This window comes from Hakea prostrata, chromosome 10 (genome assembly GCF_041222555.1).
Source record: "Hakea prostrata isolate BN-2017 chromosome 10, UWA_Hpros_2, whole genome shotgun sequence".
Taxonomy (NCBI): Eukaryota; Viridiplantae; Streptophyta; class Magnoliopsida; order Proteales; family Proteaceae; genus Hakea; species Hakea prostrata.
The window spans coordinates 39984094-40002632 of record NC_142609.1 but is presented as its reverse complement, the minus strand read 5'-3'; the positions used below and the strand labels follow the sequence as shown (position 1 = coordinate 40002632).

At 38.6% G+C, this 18539-nt stretch overlaps 1 protein-coding gene across 2 annotated transcripts; it reads right to left on the bottom strand.

Moving 5' to 3' along the window:
- Nucleotides 1–165: 165 nt before the first annotated feature.
- LOC149002908 (PTB domain engulfment adapter) lies at nt 166–17582 on the bottom strand. 2 transcript variants are annotated; one of them, XR_016170313.1, is made up of 5 exons: nt 17202–17582; nt 16343–16424; nt 6779–6937; nt 6484–6620; nt 166–289 (listed from the first exon to the last, which is right to left on the bottom strand). XR_016170313.1 is itself a non-coding variant. In XM_089137802.1 (4 exons), the coding sequence occupies exons 1-4, from the start codon at nt 17394–17396 to the stop codon at nt 6553–6555; spliced, it is 504 nt and encodes a 167-aa protein (XP_088993928.1). In that variant the 5' UTR covers nt 17397–17582; the 3' UTR covers nt 3886–6552. The 2 variants fall into 2 exon arrangements, 1 of the variants encoding a protein (XP_088993928.1); XM_089137802.1 differs by lacking the exon at nt 166–289 and having other exon boundaries at nt 3886–6620.
- Nucleotides 17583–18539: the final 957 nt, after the last annotated feature.

Below are 18539 nucleotides of genomic sequence, written 5' to 3'. Positions count from 1 at the left end.
TGGACCCCCTGAGGTTTGGTCTTTGTCATTTTTAATCCAAAAAAATTAAGACTTTGCATCTACCTCCCATGTACTATGAAAAAAGTCAATTTAAGGACAAAGTATCACTTTTATGACCAATTTGCCCTTTATTTTTTTTAATTTGAATTTTTACATAATTTAAAAACTTGAGGATCCAGATCGAAGAAATTCCCTTTTTTTTAAATTTCTTCAATAGTAGTCGTGCTTCAGGATTCAAACGCATTTTCAGTGGAAATTCCAAGCTTCAAATGCATCTTCCTGTATGGACCTGAAAAAACAGCATATTCCCCATTTGAGTTCTAACTGAGCAAATCTGGAAGCAAACTAATTAGAAAAAGGAAAGATAAACCAAAAAGAACTTCCTATTTCTTACCGTTTGAAGATTTTCTAACGCTCTTTTGTAATCAATGGACAATTATTTGAGCAGGTTAATGGCTTCTGGGGTTTATGTGTTGTGTTGGCTAATACTTTATGCCCTTGTCAATTAGTTGATTAGTTGTTCTTTGTTGAACGACTCCAAAAGCTTCTTGGGCAATTTGCTATAGAACCTTTTGTGATTTCACCATCGATGGAGAGGAAGAGAATCAGAGATGTAGAATAAGAGGAAACCATGAATTTTTCTAACCAATCACGATTGCAAACGTCAGAAGCTACACAAAGGGAAAGATCGGCCGCTACACAAAGGGAAAGATCAAGAATTTTTAGGGTTTACAATTTGTGTACTTTCCCTTGCAAACGTCGGACCCCACACTGGAGGAAAAATCAAGATTTCTTAGGGAAAGATCAAGAATTTTTAGGGTTTACAATTTGTTGTGTACTTTCCCTTGCAAACGTCGGCCGCTACACAGAGGGAAAGATCAAGATTTTTTAGGGTTTACAGTGTGTACTTTCCCCGTAATAAACATTAGCGATGGTAGAACCAGAAAAAAAAAAAAATGGAGATTATGTATGTAAAAAATTTTAATAAAAAAAGGGCAAATTGGTCATAAAATGATAATCTGTCCTTAAATTGACTTTTTATATAGTACAGGGGAGGCAGATGCAAAGTCTCAGTTATTTTGGACTAAAAATGACATAGACCAAACCTTAGGGGGTCCAGATGAAAATTACCCGCTAAAATATTATCTTATCGTATTTTATGGGTTTTATATTGATATATTTTAATTAAAAATTGACTTTTAATTTTGGATTTTCTTTCTTAGTTTTTAATTTTCAATAATCTCCAAGTGGAGAGATTGATTCCTCTCCTTAGAGGGGTTCCTTCAATGCATGCATTTTTCTTTCAAAGTATGTACAATGAATAATAAGATTCAATCATGTAACATATTTTAATGTAAAGGCTAAAATAAATCCAAAAACTATCTTTAGACGAAAATATAACATATGACTGGATCTTACGATTTATTGGACACTTATTAGAAGATTTCTTCTCTGGAGATGAAGAGAAGAATAAAAAACTCTTAAGTGGAGGGAGAGGTTCAATAAAATATTTAGAATCCAATGCTACAATTAACCCCAAAAAAGAACCCAATGCTGCACCAAAGACTAGTAGTTTAAGTGAATCGAATCAAATCTTTCTAGTCTTCCTTGTTGGTTATACTTAACTAGAGACTCAGAAAATTTGCACTCATTTCAAACAACATTTGGATTCTGCTCTCATCGAGACCCAAGAAGTAGCAACCCCCCCCCCCCCCCCCCCCAAAAAAAAAAAAACTGCTACTTTTAGACTTTTAGTTTCCTGGGAGATTGGTTTGAGTAGGGTTTTTCCTTCACTCCTAGAGCAAAGGGATCCATCTCCCATTTTAACCAATACTGCTTCTGTTCAAAGATCACTTCAGCCAATATCTTGCAACACAAAACCATCCCCACCCTCGTTTGCAATCTCTGTTCTGTCAAACATGGATGTTTTGCAAGCCGAAAGCAGTTGTGTAAATCAGGACTTGGTGCTCAGTGAGTAGGCTTTCACCTCTGTCATTGGCAAGGTTCTGTTGTTCCATGCTAAGGTTAACTCTTTTGACTGAGCCAGAGGCGATGGTTTACTCACTTAACAGCAATTCATGGAGGCCACTCCATCTCAGCAACCTTCATGGATCTGAGCTTCTTACAAATTCTGCTCTTCTTTGGCAAATTCAGTGGTTCAAAATCCAAAAAACTACGGGTCAAAGCATCTTTTTGGATGGAACCCATGAGAAAAGTTACGATCTTTGAAGTATAATCTTCCAGATCAAATGCATGTGGGATTACAATACAGATCAGCGTTGGTAATCTCATTCCACTAAATGTCATGGGTGAAGCTAAACACCAAAGATGATGAAAAGCCGTGGAAAGAAAAAGAACAGGGAAGAGAGGTAATTATAAAATATCTATTATGACAGAAACTTTTAAAAAAATTTGCATAAATATTGAAAATTTAAGTTAAATCAATAGAGCTGTATACAGGGGAATAAAGAATTTTTTTTTCAGTTAGTTTCCTATTCCATAACATACTGTTAAACTTACCTAGAAGCTCTGTTTCAGTACCCTATTCTATAATGAGCTCTAAGAGATTTTGAGTTAGGATACGAGGAATTGAACTCTATGAATTTCATTCTCAGGATTACTTTCAGGAAACTCTGTTAAGGTATTCAAACATTACTCAAATTTTCAAATTTCTGCTATGTTATACTAAAAAAAAACACTACCCCATGTTATCTCAAGAAACCATCTACAGTTGAATGCATCATATTGTAACTAAAAAACTATATAAAGAATCAATCACCACTACAGTCTTTAGTTTCAAGAAAAACAAAACCTCCAGGATCCCTGGCAATAGCGGAGGACAAGAAGGAGATACAAGAGGCAAGCAAGGACCAGAGTCTCCCTGAAGAACTCTTTACTGAAATACTTGCAAGGCTTCCAGTCGTTTCTCTTTTAAGGTTCAAATGCATATGCACATCCTGGTATTCTCTCATTATTTCCGATATTGCTTTTGTCAAATTGCAACTCAGTCAATCTCTTGAAACCAATAACAACAGAAGCCTCCTTTTCATAAGATCCTTCAAACTTTATTCCATTTACCAGTAGTATTTGATCCTCTTTCTTGATCAATTTCTGGAATGAACGTAGTAGTGGGATCTTGCAACGGCTTACTTTGTATATCCAAAGAAAATGAAAACATGTAATGCTAACACTTCCTCTATCCAAAAACATGAAATGCTGCCCACTACACATTTGACTTGATTTAAGTGAACAATTTGGATTTGGTTACAACCCTGTCATAGATGATTACAAGGTGGTAAAGATTGCACAGTTCTATGATAGCAGTGATCCACCAGTCCCAGCAGTGTGGGAAAGTCTTTTCACAATCAGGCCCATATAGGTCTAGTTACAAGAAGAATTACTATTTTCTTATTTTGTTATGTGGCTGGTCTATGTCAAAAGTTAATTAGTAGTCCTTGTCTAATCCCACTTTTATGTTGTCATTTGTGAAAGTCTAGGAGTAGTTAAGTTGGAGTTTTATTTTAAATAGGATTCCATGTTAAAATAAGTCTCATTTTTTGTTTTGCTTTCAAACTTGAGTCCTAGTAGGAGTCTTTTGATGAATAAAATTATTGAAGAGGAGTTACAGCAGAGGATTGAGTCTTATGGCCAGGGATGCCAGGAATCCCCAGCACAGGAAGGGTCTGCAGCAGCATTTTTTGGTGTTTCCTTTAAGGAGTTCTTCATTTTTAACCTCCCAACAGCAGAAAGTAATCATCCCTACCATTCCATCACCCAACCCCATCGCAACCTTCCATCCCCCCCCCCCCCCTGCAGCATCTCTTCTTTTCCCCCAAACCCTAAAACCCTCCATCTCCCAATTCCCTCAACCAGATCTCTTTCCTTTCTAGAATCAATACCCCTACCCTCCATCTGGCACCCGACTGTATCCCTAGCCCTAACTACCCCCTATAAACCCTAGAAAATTGAAATCCTAATTTCACAAAACACTAGACTTCTAGATTTATATCTGACGCCAGAAACAGCAAGGTTCAGGTTTATATTTCATTCTCCCTAAGCCTCTAACCTAGCCGAACCTAGTATGCCACCCCCACAATCTCAAAACCCCTAAGCAGCCCTAAATCCCTAACCGTATGGTTTAGAAACCCTATAAGGGCCTGCTGATTTTCCTTATTCGATCCTGGATTCAGGCCTCACTCCGGTGAGGTTACATCAAGCAGTGATGGCTATCCTCCCTTTTGCATGGTGATTGTCTACTAGCTTACCACCCATTCTTGAGGAGAGACGAAGAACATTTACTTCCACCAGGTATATGCCGACACCCTTAGCTGCAGCTCAAAGTACAAAAACATCAATGGGCCATCTATGCGAGATCAAGTAGGGTTTCTTGCAAACTTACTCTTCAAGTGTCATATTTTCTGTTGACCTTAAAGATAAGGAGTTTCGAGAGCTGCTGTTGCCTAACAAACTACGTAGATTTTTGAGAATCCTGAGTTTACTTGGAGGACAATTTTGTGTGTTTTGTGAATCTTATCATGTTGTAAATCTTCCTATATTATTTTCTATGTTTGGGTGATGAAGCATTATGGTGTGAAGGATTCTTGGAAGCAAAAATTCTCGATTGAAATTCTCGATGAACATCCATCAAGGAAAACAATGTATTTCAGGTTAAGAACAGTATGTGGTTTCAGTTACGTACACCCATATGCTATTCAAAGTAAGGTGTTATACTCAAGACATCAGATGAACACCCGTTCCTTGTCTATGATCCCTGTAAAACAAGAGTGGCCAGAAATCTTATGGTTCATGGTGTTCCATGTACTATTGACGTGGAGACGTATGTTGGGAGTCTTGTTCAACATTCTACCAAGATGGAATTGAACCAAGATTTAGGATTCCACCAATCCCAGCCAATCCTTTACAGGTGTGATACAAACAATGTTACACTTTAAAATTGCTTCTCTTATATTTGTAAGCAATTCTTCTTATAATTTGCGTATTTACAACATTTCTTTTGGATATCAATTTACCTTGTTTATAACTTGAAAACACCAACAGGATAGTCATCAAGTCTCAAGCTGCTCCCCTTCTTAAATAGCTTTTTTTCCCAAATTGAATTTTCTATTGAAAGTTTATTATTTATATATGCATGACAGTTGTATCTTTTCCTATTTTAAGTTAGATTGAATCACTAGATCTACAATTTCTTGGAGTTAATTAGTTTATCAGGATACAAAACTTATCTATGATGTTGCGGAAGAAGAAAACAGATGGTACCAATGGCAGCACAATCTAGAGCATAATATTGCAGAGGTGGGATAAAATGTAAAGGGGAAAAAGGACCAGCCTATTCCCTAATGATATATAAAAATCCAGATTTTTATAAATGATTCTGGGAAATTATGGTTATTTCTCTTGAGGGGAGTATCTACCCGTATAACAACTGCTTCTTCTTCTTCATTTCCCCTATTTCTTCTCATTTTTTCTCTTTTAATAAATATAGCTACCCGTTGATCCGATTTAGGTTGTGAGTACATAGTTGAAGACAGTAGATCTGATGGCACATCTAATGGAACACATCGTGTTCTTCCTCCATTATCAGATGGTTCACATACAGTGACATCAGTTTATCGGAATGGGAGTATGTAGACCAGTTTAAGACTCAGTTTGAAAATTTGTTCCCCAACTGTAGCTTCTGTTACTGCTAGACATTGTTAGACAGTTGTAACTTTCTCTGTTACAATTCTTGGTTCTTTTCATTATTTTTTGTATCGATTATCATTAACATTGGGTACCCATGTTCTTGGGATTTCAGTTATGTAATGAATAATACAGAGAAATTCATTATCACAAGGCCATGGATTAGTGTGCAAGCAACAAAAATAAAGAAGCGAACGACATTTCAAATTTATACTCCCCACAAATGGCTAAGTGGCTAACATCACAAGATAATTCCATGATTTTGTGACACCATCAATACACATATTTTCTGTTCCCCACAAATAAAAAGAGAAGGGAAAGGAATGTTGGAAGGAAAGTCTTGTATCTAATCAAAATCCAATGTCATAATAAAATCAGCACTTCAACTAAATACTACTAGTCAGTGATATCAGCTTTTTTTTTTTTTTTTTGGTTGCCAACCCCGGTTTCCAAGGCTTTGCCCTGACTAATCCGGTGTTCGACCCGGGTCGCACACTTGGCTGTGGTGGGTGAATCTCCCAGCGGGATTTTTTGCATCCACAAGGTTTCGATACCGGAACCTTGCTTAAGCAGACCAAGCTGCTTACCACTTGGACCAACCCCCGTTGGTGTGATATCAGCTATTACCAATCATATAAAGATAAGAACTACTTTCTTTTTGTGACTAGGAGACATGAACTACTCATCTGTGGAAAACAATATCATCTGATAAAGAACAAACTTTCCCATAATTGAGAACCTTAGACAAATACATCAAAGAATACTTGGTGCACGGGTACTTACATAAATTCAGCCAACAGATACAATATTTGTTCCAGGTGAGCACAGACAATAAACTGAATGTGTAGATTCTCAATCAGCCAGGATTCCTCTTATATGCTTTAGCACGTGCTCCTCACCAGTGAGGTACTTAACCAAACCTTCAAAAACAGAGGGGAATAAGATTGAAGAACCGGCACAACCCCTTCCCCCCCCCCCTGACAGATACCATCAGCAACACAGGCAAACTAACTTATTCAACAATCTCAGTTAAAGAGCTAATTTAGCAATGCAGGATTTCAGAGGGAAATATAGTTACCATCGGTGTAATCACGACAATCATGTTGACCAATTCTCAGCTCAGTTTGCCAGCTTTCATTGAATTTGTTAGCCTTCTGAATACTATCCCCATATGAAAGCCCAACGAGCCAGCACTTACGTTTAGGCAGCTTTGACAGCTTTCTCACAAAAACAGATCCTAATGAAGTCATAATTCTCAGATATATACCAAGAAAACTAAACAATCAATAGATTTTGCTTGATGGTAAATAAATATGCATCTGACAGTGAAATGAGTAGGATTTGGGATCGAGTTAACTCATTTAATATTTTCAGAAGATGTCAGCTCTTGGAAATGTAAGCTTTCAACTAACCAGAGGAAACTTCTAATCTCCATAAATCTAAAAATTTCAAGTGCTAATTATGTTCATAAGAAGTATGTAATTTACTAAGACACGACAAAGAAAGTTTTGACCATTATGCCCAAAGCTCTTCAGACCATGGAAACTTGGTTAGCCACAAAGTTCTAGCATTATAAGAATAAACAAAAATAAAATAAACACCCATAATGGGTAGATAGAGATCTTCATTTGTGGGTTAAACATAGTATCACAGATAATGGTTTCGATGAGAAAATGAAAACTTGCAAATTAAAATCAGAACCAATAACCCTCAAAAATTGAAGTCCTTACAAGATACAGTGATATGACATGAAGGATAACTGAAAAGAGCATCTAACATTATGTTAAAATCCTTACTAACAGGATATAAAATGATCACCCTACTTAACAATCAAAAGAGAGTTCCATGTCTTAGTCTGGACATCCACATGTTCGACATTTAGTAAGTAGGCAAGTGGAATGACCGTTTATGGAAATTACATTCCCCTGGAATTTATTTATTTATTTATTACTATTATTATTTTACATTAGAGAGCAATGCTAGGAAGATCCTGGTCTCAGTTATTGATAGGATTTATCAATTGTATTATACCACGTGGTATTTTTGATTCCACTGCATATTTCTCAAGAAAACTTTTGTTATATGCACCAAATCAAATTTGGGGCAATGTAGCTTGCAGCTGCTATAAACCAGCCTAAGGTGTATGGATTCCTCCTTATACCAGCACCATTAGGTGTAGGAATCCTTCCTACACCAGCAGCAAATAATGGGAATAGTTTAAGATTTTATTTGAACTTACAAATACCCTATTATATCTTTTTAGATAATGTTTGAATTTGCAATAGGATTTCTTAAGTCACTGTTCAAGTGAATGGAAATCCCAAGGCAGGAGCTCAAGGCTTCAAAACTAAAGAAACACAAGCCTCCAGAAGGGCTTCACTCATACAAAGCAAAACCACACCTTTCCTTACATTTCAAATCCCTAGGAATAGAGAGGGTCAGTCCCCATAGAATGCCTATATGACCCTTCATCTCAAAATAATTGCATCACATACTCTCACAAAAGACCTATGACTTTAGTACCCATTTTCTCAGGTTTCTCTCCCACCAAATATGATACACTGCAGCTGCAATAGCTAATTTTCCCACTTTATCCATGAAAGTACAGAAGTCCACCTCCTCAGTTAAGGTGATTGAATAAATCAAGACCAAAAAAAATCTTTGTTGTATGGATTGTTAACTTCCTGCAAGCTCTTGCTTGATCCACCTGAAGCTACTATGGAAAGTTTGGAAATGCAAGCCATCATCACTACATCTCCTCTGGATCCCTTCCCAAACCTTTGCTGCAAAAGGACACTTGAATAACAAGTGATTTAAGTTAGATCCTCAACTCCATCAAATCTTTAAATCTCCCCAAGTCGTCATATTCAATTCTTTTTTAAGTTTCCTCCCTGCTGCTGGATATATATTGCAAGCCAAAAGACATCTTGAAGCATTCAACATGCTCTTCGTCAATAATCAGTGAGTTGAGTCAGTAACCAACTACAATTCTTCTTCTTCTTCTAACCTTCCAAACATAAATCCTCAGTCTTCCCCTTTTGTTTCTTCATTTTCACAACAAAACAAACCTGTTCAAGCCATTCCAAACATCCATGAAACCCCAACTTTGGATCAAATACTCAACTGCAAAACCCATCTTAGTTTCTTCCCAGGAAACTCTATATTAAGCCTTGATGTCGGACCCATGGCAACCCCATGAGTACCGAAGGAAGGCCTAGGGTGGCTGCCCAGCACCCTATGCCAGCAGCCAAGGAAGTTTCGGCCAGCATGAAGGGTATTTTGGTAATTTGGGCAGTCCAAAGCAAGCCCAACTAGGTCTAGTTGCAGTTAAAATTTGTTTGGAGTCTCACTATGTTCTTGTTTTTTCATTTGAGTCAGCCTACAACAAATTAAGATCCTAGTCTAGTTATGTTTGCTAAAAGGGTCATTTGTATTAAAAACATAGTTGTCACGGTGACGAGGCGATGCAAGGCGGTTTAGGCTAATTGAGGCGATGAGTCGACGAGGCGCCTTCCGAGGCGCTTTTGAGGCGGTTGAGGTGTTTTAAGTGAAATTTTTAGTGTACATCTCATTCACTCTAAATTTATCATATCTTATATAATAAAAAAAAACTAATATCAGACTACCTCAAGTCATCCAACATACTACAAACCACACATAATAGGTCCTAAATAAAAAGTCGCGAGAAGAAAGGAAGAGAAGAAGTTGTTTGTCGCTGGCCACTGTTTGCCGGAGTGTCGTCGAGGGAATGGAAGAGAAGAAGAGAGGAAGAGAGAAAGAGATTAGGGATTAGAGTGAGAGTGAGAGTGAGAGTGTGAGACTTGAGTCAAGAACTTATTCTCTTTCGATTTTGTTTGTACTTATTTTTATTTTAACATTTGATCATATGTAGCGTCATTATACATATGCATATAGGTTCAAACAATAGATACTTTACAATCGGAATCTAATAAGTATTTCAATATATGCCTTCGATTAGGCATCTTTCTCGTGATTTAAAAATATAAAAAAAAACAACAAAAAAAACCGGACGCCTTATTGCCTAAAAATAAGGCGACGCCAATTTGAGGTGTTCCGAAGGAGCCCAGACGCCGAGGCGACGCCTTGACAACTATGATTAAAAAGCGAAAAGAAAAATTACAAACATACAATCGGAGAGCCATCTCTCAAATCTACAACATCAGTTACCCCCAAATACACCCAACCTCACTGGATCCAACTCACATAATCATAGCTAACAAATCAAAATCTGAAACGAGAGTGACCAGAAGCCTCTAAATCAAGTTCTCTCCTTATCAATGTTGTCCAGGGTATATTAACAGCTGAAGAACCCTATCTCGCCGCCCGATTTGCCAAGAAATCAACCGCATGATTGTTTTCCCTATAACAAAGTGAAATTTTCCAAGGATGACTAGCAAGAAAAAAATCAACACCTCTCCAGTGCTGCAAGAAAAACCATGGACTCTTCCTTTGCTGAATTGATTAAGTAACGGAATTGGACACTTTGACATCTCCACCTTTGGTTCAACAATACAGAAAATGTCTAGTTGATGAGTCAACAACATAGACCTTAGAGCCCTTCAACCAGCTAATTTATCAATTCCTCTAATATTCCAAAAGAATAGATTCATAAGAAGAGGTTAGTGAGCTAAAGAAACCTCCCCATCAGAGAGGCCAGCCTGTTTGGTTTTTTCTCTCAATAAAACGGAATCAACTTGCTGCAATTCGTCCACAGCCGATACAATAGTAGTGTTGTTTGCTCTAAACTTCTTATTTTTCCTTGGGTGACCAGGCTTACGACGGAGAGAGCCACCCTCCACTTGATCAGGAAGAGAGCTTGAAGGAAGAACTACTTCCAAAAGCTGCTGCTCATCCATACTGGAGTGAATGACCAAAGAAGAGCCTTCCAAACCATTCGAATTTTGTTGGGCCTCACATAATCCCACTTGATTCTCAACTAATGGATCATTATCTACAATCAAATTTTGTTGGGCCCCACATGTTCCAACAGAGCAATCCACGCTACTTGAAGGAGTTGTAACCAACTTCAAATTCAATTCTTTATTCAAAATATTTTGAATTTGAAAAGAACCCGTTCCAAGTGAGAGAGAAAGACCAGGAGAGGAGAGCTTACCCAAATTTTGTTGGACCAACAGATCATTAATTCCATCAGAATTTTGCTGGGCCCCACATGGTCCCACGTGATGCTCAACCAACTGATCATTATCTCCATTCAAATTTCATTAGGTCCCACTTGTTCCAGCAAAGCAATCCACGCTACTTGAAAGAGTTGTAACCAACTTTGAATTCAATTCCAAATTTTTCTTGGCCAACAAATCATTATCTCCAACCGAATTTTGCTAGGCCCCACATGGTCCCACTTGATGCTCAACCAACTGATCATGATGTCCATTCAAATTTTGTTAGGCCCCACTTGTTCTAGCAAAGCAGTCCACGCTACTTGAAGGAGTTGTAACCAACTTCGAATTCAATTCCGAAAATTGTTTGGCCAACTATTCATTATCTCCAACAGAATTTTGTTGGGCCCCGCATGGTCCCACTTGATGCTCAACCAACTGCTCATTATCTCCATTCAAATTTTGTTGGGCCCCACTTGTTCCAACAAAGCAGTCCACGCTACTCGAAGGACTTGTAACCAACTTCGAATTCAATTCCTTATTCAAAATCTTTTGAATTTGAAAAGGATCCATTCCAAGAGAGAGAGAAAGAGCAGGGGAGGAACTCTTACCCGACTCAACTACCACCTCAAAAGGAACCACTCTATTGGATTTGAGTTTTGAATTCAAATTAGAAATTGAATCAACCGAATCTTCATTGGATGAATCTTCCGAATCCTCCAAACCTGCCTCCTTTAAAGCCACACGGATGTGTTGTTGAAGTGAACTAGGAGTCTGCATTCGCACACCTGCATTAGGAATCCCATCCATAGTAAGAATTTCTATTGGAATGCTTAAAGGCTGCACTTGCAAGTTGCAACTCATCCACCTTTGAAGAGAAGTTACAATGAAGACCCAAATGGCCTTCCCGATTACACAGAGAACACCGTTGAATACCATCCTAAAAATCACCTTCTGAAGAAAACTAAAAACTCGAGCAGTCCTTGGTTCAAGACGCTCGATCTGAACCTCATTCTCACGAACAACATCAACCTCCAATTCGATCAAAACTCTAGCATAGTGACCAACAGATCCTTGACAAGTACGTTTATCAAGAGAAATAGCGGGACCAACAGACTTTGCAATCGAAAGAAGCACTTTCTCATGCCAATACTCAAGAGGTAAATCAAGGAAACGAACCCAGACCAACTTACCCGCAGGTTGAGGAGAATGGATATTAAAATCCGGCCGCCATTGCTGAAAACGAATGTATTGCTTACCAACATTCCAAAATCCTATGCGCCACACCTCAGTCATATCTCCCTCACTATGAAACTGAAAGATGATAAACCCTTTCCCCAATGAATGCAAGATCACCCCCTTAGACAATTTCCAAGCGCCCCTAGCAATCTCTCACAATTCATCCATGGTTGTGATGCGAAAATTTGTTCGTCCAATCAAAGAAAATCGGAATTGATTTCGTTGTAATTCGTATTCCTGTTGTGGGATTACAATCCTACGAAACTTTCCCGCCTGTATAAGAGAAGGGAGGGAATAAATCTCTATTAACACCGAGGTCCCCATTACTCTTGCATAAGAAATTTTCCCACCTACAGTGGAACCAACACCATTGATAGGCACCTCAAGAGGCTTCATCCCCAAGAAGACAGATTCCCTAAGCACCCCCAAATTCCCCCGAGCTTCTCTCTCCTCCATCTTTTTCTACCATCAATCAAAATCCTAAAAAAATTGGTAAGCAATACATTCGTTTTCAGTGATGGCGGCCAGATTTTAATATCCATTCTCCTCAACCAGCGGGTAAGTTGGTCTCGGTTTGTTTCCCTGATTTACCTCTTGAGTATTGGTATGAGAAAGTGCTTCTTTCGATTGCAAAGTCTGTGGGTCACCCTGTTTCTCTTGATAGACGTACTCGTCACTGATCTGTTGGTCACTATGCTAGAGTTTTGATCGAATTGGAGGTTGATGTTGTTCGTGAGAATGAGGTTCAGATTGAGCATCTTGAACCAAGGGCTGATCGAGTTTTTAGTTTTCTTCAGAAGGTGATTTTTGAGGATGTTATTCAGCGGTGTTCTCTATGTAATCGGGAAAGCCATTTGGGTCTTCGTTGTAAGTTCTCTTCAAAGGTGGATGAGTTGCAACTTGCAAGTGCAGCCTTCAAGCATTCCAGTAGAAATTCTTATTGTGGATGGGATTCCTAATGCAAGTGTGCGAATGCATAATCCTAGTTCACTTCAACAACACATCCGTGTGGCTTTAGAGGAGGCAGGTTTGGAGGATTCGGCAGATTCATCCAATGAAGATTCGGTTGATTCAATTTCTAATTTGAATTCAAAACTCAAATCCAATAGAGTGGTTCCTTTTGAGGTGGTAGTTGAGTCGGGTAAGAGTTCCTCCCCTGCTCTTTCTCTCTCTCTTTTAGAACGGATCCTTTTCAAATTCAAAAGATTTTGAATAAGGAATTGAATTCGAAGTTGGTTACAAGTCCTTCAAGTAGCGTGGACTGCTTTGTTGGAACAAGTGGGGCCCAGCAAAATTTGAATGGAGATAATGAGCAGTTGGTTGAGCATCAAGTGGTACCATGTGGGGCCCAACAAAATTCTGTTGGAGATAATGATCAATTGGCCAAACAATTTTCGGAATTGAATTCAAAGTTGGTTACAACTCCTTCAAGTAGCGTGGATTGCTCTACTAGAACAAGTGGGGCCTAACAAAATTTGAATGGAGATCATGATCAGTTGGTTGAGCATCAAGTGGGACCATGTGGGGCCCAGCAAAATTCGGTTGGAGATAATGATTTGTTGGCCAAGAAAAATTCGAAATTGAATTCGAAGTTGGTTACAACTCTTTCAAGTAGCGTGGATTGCTCTGCTAGAACAAGTGGGACCCAACAAAATTTGAATGAAGATAATGATCAGTTGGTTGAGCATCACGTGGGACCATGTGGGGCCCAGCAAAATTCGGATTGAGTTAATGATCTGTTGGTCCAGCAAAATTCGGGTAAGCTCTCCTCTCCTGGTCTTTCTCTCTCACTTGGAATGGGTTCTTTTCAAATTCAAAATATTTTGAATAAAGAATTGAATTCGAAGTTGGTTACAACTCCTTCAAGTAGCGTGGACTGCTCTGTTGGAACATGCGGGGCCCAGCAAAATTTGATTGTAGATAATGATCCATTAGTTGAGCATCAAGTGGGATTATGTGGGGCCCAACAAAATTCGGATGGTTTGGAAGGCTCTTCTTTGGTCGTTCACTCCAATATGGATGAAAAGCAGCTTTTGGAAGTACTTCTTCCTTGTAGCTCTCTTCCTGATCAAGTGGAGGGTGGCTCTCTCCGTCATAAGCCTGGTTGCCCAAGGGAAATTAAGAAGATTAGAGCAAACAAGACTACTACTGTATCTGCTGTGGACGAATTGCATTAGGGGTCTAGTCTTACTTTTTTTTTTTGGATGAATAAATAAATATATTAAAGGTATAGTCTTACTTTTATTTTGTGATTTGAGTCATTTCAGGCCAAGATAAGTAAGAGTCCTAATTATTTTAGAATTTCATATTTGTTTTTCTTTCTAAGTTGAGTCCAAGTAGGATTCCTTCAATGTAGGCTATAAATACAGCTAATACTTGTAACCAAGACTGATTTGGATGATTAATAAAACTGATTAAGGACAGATATCTGGTGGAGAGTTTGTGGATTTCCAAGCGCAGGAAACTTGTAGCAACCTTGTGTGGTGATCTTCTTCAGCAAAGCTTTCATTCCCCAATCCTACAACCTGCAATGATCATCCCTAACCCCCTATCATCTCCTTCCTCATTGCAACCTCTCTATTTTCCCTCCCCAAGCCTGCGGCCCTCCCTCCTCTCCCCCAAAAACCCCAACCCTCTTATTCTCCCCATCCCCTCCTCCAATCCCCTTCACCTTCTTGGATGATTGGATCTCATGCATTCCCCTCCTTCTAGCATTTGACCTTAACCCTAGCCCTAACCAGCCCTTAGAAACCCTATTTCCCCTCAACCTGAAACCCATAACTTCAAATTCACACCATCGAATCCCGTCCCCCTTTGAGATCACCTTCTCCTCACCAACCCTAACCTTCGACCCTAAGTTCCAATCCTGCCTAATCTCTGAAAACCCTAAAATCTGAAACCCTAAGGTTCCTACTTTGTAAATCCTAGAAGTTGAATCTGTATTGAACCCCCATGTTCAACCGTAGGGCTTTGAGAAACCCTAGTTTGCCTGCTGATTTCAATTAAATCATCAAGTAACTGGCCCTCAATTTCTAGGTTACATCAAGCCTATCCCTAACCAGCTATTGGAAAGCTCCCCTACTTGGATCAGGAGACCCTCTCTGCCCTCGGAAAATTCTATCCAAACCCTTGAACCAAATTAAAAACCCTAAATTCCATCAAAATCTTTCAGAAACCCAGGAACCAAATGCTAAATTGTTGTTTCTTCAAATGCAGCAATATCCCGTCAACCAATTCCCCTCTACATAATCTAATCCTACCATCAAACTGTAGGTTCTACCAAACCCTAATCTTCATTTTGACTTAAATCCCTTTCTTTACCTAACAGAATTTACCAGTGCATTCTAAATCCTGGCTACTGGCTCCTAGTTGGGTCCTTTCCAAACTAGGACTACACCAAGGGTCCTCTAGTTGCCCCAGGAAGTTTCCTCATTTGCTTTTTTTACTGACTAGAATTTAGAACATGCAATACATTCTGTCCACCATCTTGAGAAAACAAACATTAGCATAAGACGTTTCTTTGACAAAATTACTTTGGTTATGAAGAACCATAAAAGACTAATTCTCTATATTGTTTAAATGTTACCATCAAAGGAACATCAAATTTAGAATATGCAGTCAAAATAAAAAGTTCACATAATGGGGAAGTGACAAATTCATAATAAGGATTGTATTTTCCTTTGTAAATAAATGTTACCATCGCATAAAACTTGAAACTACAAAACTGAGTAGAACAGTGTAATGAAACAAACAAAGGGTGTAGGCCCATGTATTATGATAATTTTTGTGACTTAAATAAGAATATAAAGTCACATATGATGCATTACATGTCTGGTTTGACAGAAATGAGGTTGCAGGATCTGTTAGTTAATCTCAATTGGACTTGGATAAAGTATGAAAGGTCAAACTTTTGATGAAATAATCAAAAACATAATTCAAAACCTATTATATTGACATATCTAAAACTAGTATATTTTTCAAATTCTTCTTGTATGATATGCTGGAAACAGAAGAGCTTTTGACGTGTCAGAAATGGTGTGGCAATAAACCATTTAAAGGTACTAATAGCAGACCTTGTATCTATCAAGGTACTTCTCATATGCTAACCAATGTAAGCCAAAATTGATTCATTAGATGTGAGTTTATTCAAAAATCATGCCACTCCACATACCAGACAAAAGAGAAAGTTCACCCTTACACGCATCTAATTCATCAATTGTGAATATACAAAAGCATCAAAGTTGGAAGAAACACAATAAGTTCACCTGGTACTCCTCTACCAGAGAGGGCTGCAAGTGCTACGTATATATTCTGAGGATCTTGAGGCTGAAAATCAAAAACAAAGGCCTGCAAAAAGGAACATTTCCCCTTCTACTATTAGTAGAAATTAAGGGTATTCAATGAAGTTATATGAATACTCAAAACCACCTTTCACTATAGACAGCTTGGAAAAAGTGCACAGTTTCAAAATGTAGTTGACAATAATTATTGTGTACCAAATTGTTGCATCCCTCCTCAGTTGTTTAGTTTGAAAGAGAACATTTATGAATAGCCATAAGAAAGGGATGCAATGAGCTGACATTTCAACCATCATGTAAGCTACCAGAGAAATAGAAAAAACAGGATTTCTACAGAAACCTTATCTGTTTTTTACGTTTATTCTTATTTTCAATTTTTTCAACTCCATTACAACTCGACTGAACTGGACCCATAAATATTAGAGTTCAATGCTGAGTATCTCAGATGAAAGAAATTTAACAGGATTGTCACCTTCCTGTAAAGGATAAGTCACTGAATTCAGTGACTTATCCTTTACAAAACCCTACAACCGAATGTAAACTGGAAGAATCAAATTGAAATAAGAAAATCATCACCCACTAAAGAAATAGTCATTTTAATTTCGAGGAATATATACTAAACCAATGGTTGAAAATTCTGCAATCCACAGTACCCGTCATTAATTTACGTTACAGAGCTAGCATACTCCAACTATCAAGTTTATCAGAACAAGAATTATAAAGGACTTCACAGTAAATGGTGGAAAGCAATAAAAAGCTTTAACTGCAAAACCGGAAAAAGGGAGAGAATCCACGAAGGATGGCAAAATGGGAGCAACAGAAGGACCTGAGGTTGAGAAGGTGAAACGGGTCTGATAATGACTAAATAGTGCTGCAAATCCCAGAGATTTAGTGAGTAAGCTGCAGACATAAGCAGCTGACCAGGGCCCTTTGCGGCTCTGAGAGGCATCGCAGCAACATAGACTTCATGCTTGTCTGATTGAACATGCGTTCTTGCAGCGGTAACGATCAGGGAAGCCATCTCTAACAGCAATATGTTCAATATGTTCTTTGCTCTTTCAGTTCAGACATTTCAGTGGGCGAGGAAAATCCGAGGATTCGGGGTTTTCGTCAGTTATCCTTTTTCCCTGAATAAACTCACTTTGGCGGGGAATAGGGGTGCGCGGGCGTGCCGTCGAGCGTGGAAAATTGGAATCCACAACTTCGGATAGACCGTTTCACCCCAATTGAGATGAAAATACCGAGTCATAACTTTTTTTAATGTGCCCGCGCGCCGCGTGCACCATCGTCTCGGTCCCACTCTCGCTCCTGCAAAGCTAGTAAGCTACGCAGCCCGATAGTTGAATCTTCGTTCTTGATAGAAAGGGAGAGTTTCTTGAAAGCAATGCGATCCTTCGGCGTGTGTATGTTTGCCCTGTTGATCCAAAGATGGTTCTATTCAAGAAATAGGTTGAAAATTTCTTACCCTAAATGCGAGTCAAAAATCGAAAGTTACTGATCTTAAGCTAAGGTTGGACTGAATTAAGGTTGAGATGTCCCACTGTTCCAACCCTAAAATTTTTTTATATACATATTTTTTTCATTAATTCTCTAATGGGATTTGCTTTGTTGTGCTTTTTGAGTGTGTTGGTGCTAAATTTGCTGGAGATCTTGGACCGCAGCCTCAGCACCAAACCAACTTAGATCTAGCTCGATCTAACTTGTTTGATCCTCTCGTTCCTGAAAAATAGAACATCAGTGAGAAACGGAGCCGATGGTCTTGATCGGCATCGCCTTGGACCGCAGCCTCAACATCAAACCAACTCAGATCTTGCTCGATCTAACTTGTTTGATCCTCAATCAGTCTCTCGTTCCTGAAAAATAGAACACCAGTGAGAAACGGAGCCGATCATCTTAATCGGCGTCGCGTCTCCGAAGATTTAGTCAGAAAAAGTGGAGTAACGGACGATCGGAGAATATCCCGAAAATAGCGTATATTATATAAAGAAATGAGTATCATAGCCTTGCTCTTGAAGGGGGAAAGATCCAATACAAGGAGTCTCTATTCTTAACAAAGCATTTGATCCCCCCAAACTGACATATTAACCCGGATTACGCTTTCAAATCAATAGTTCATTGACCGTAGTACCTACCTCTTTTTTTGTTTGAACAAGCCTTTTGTTAC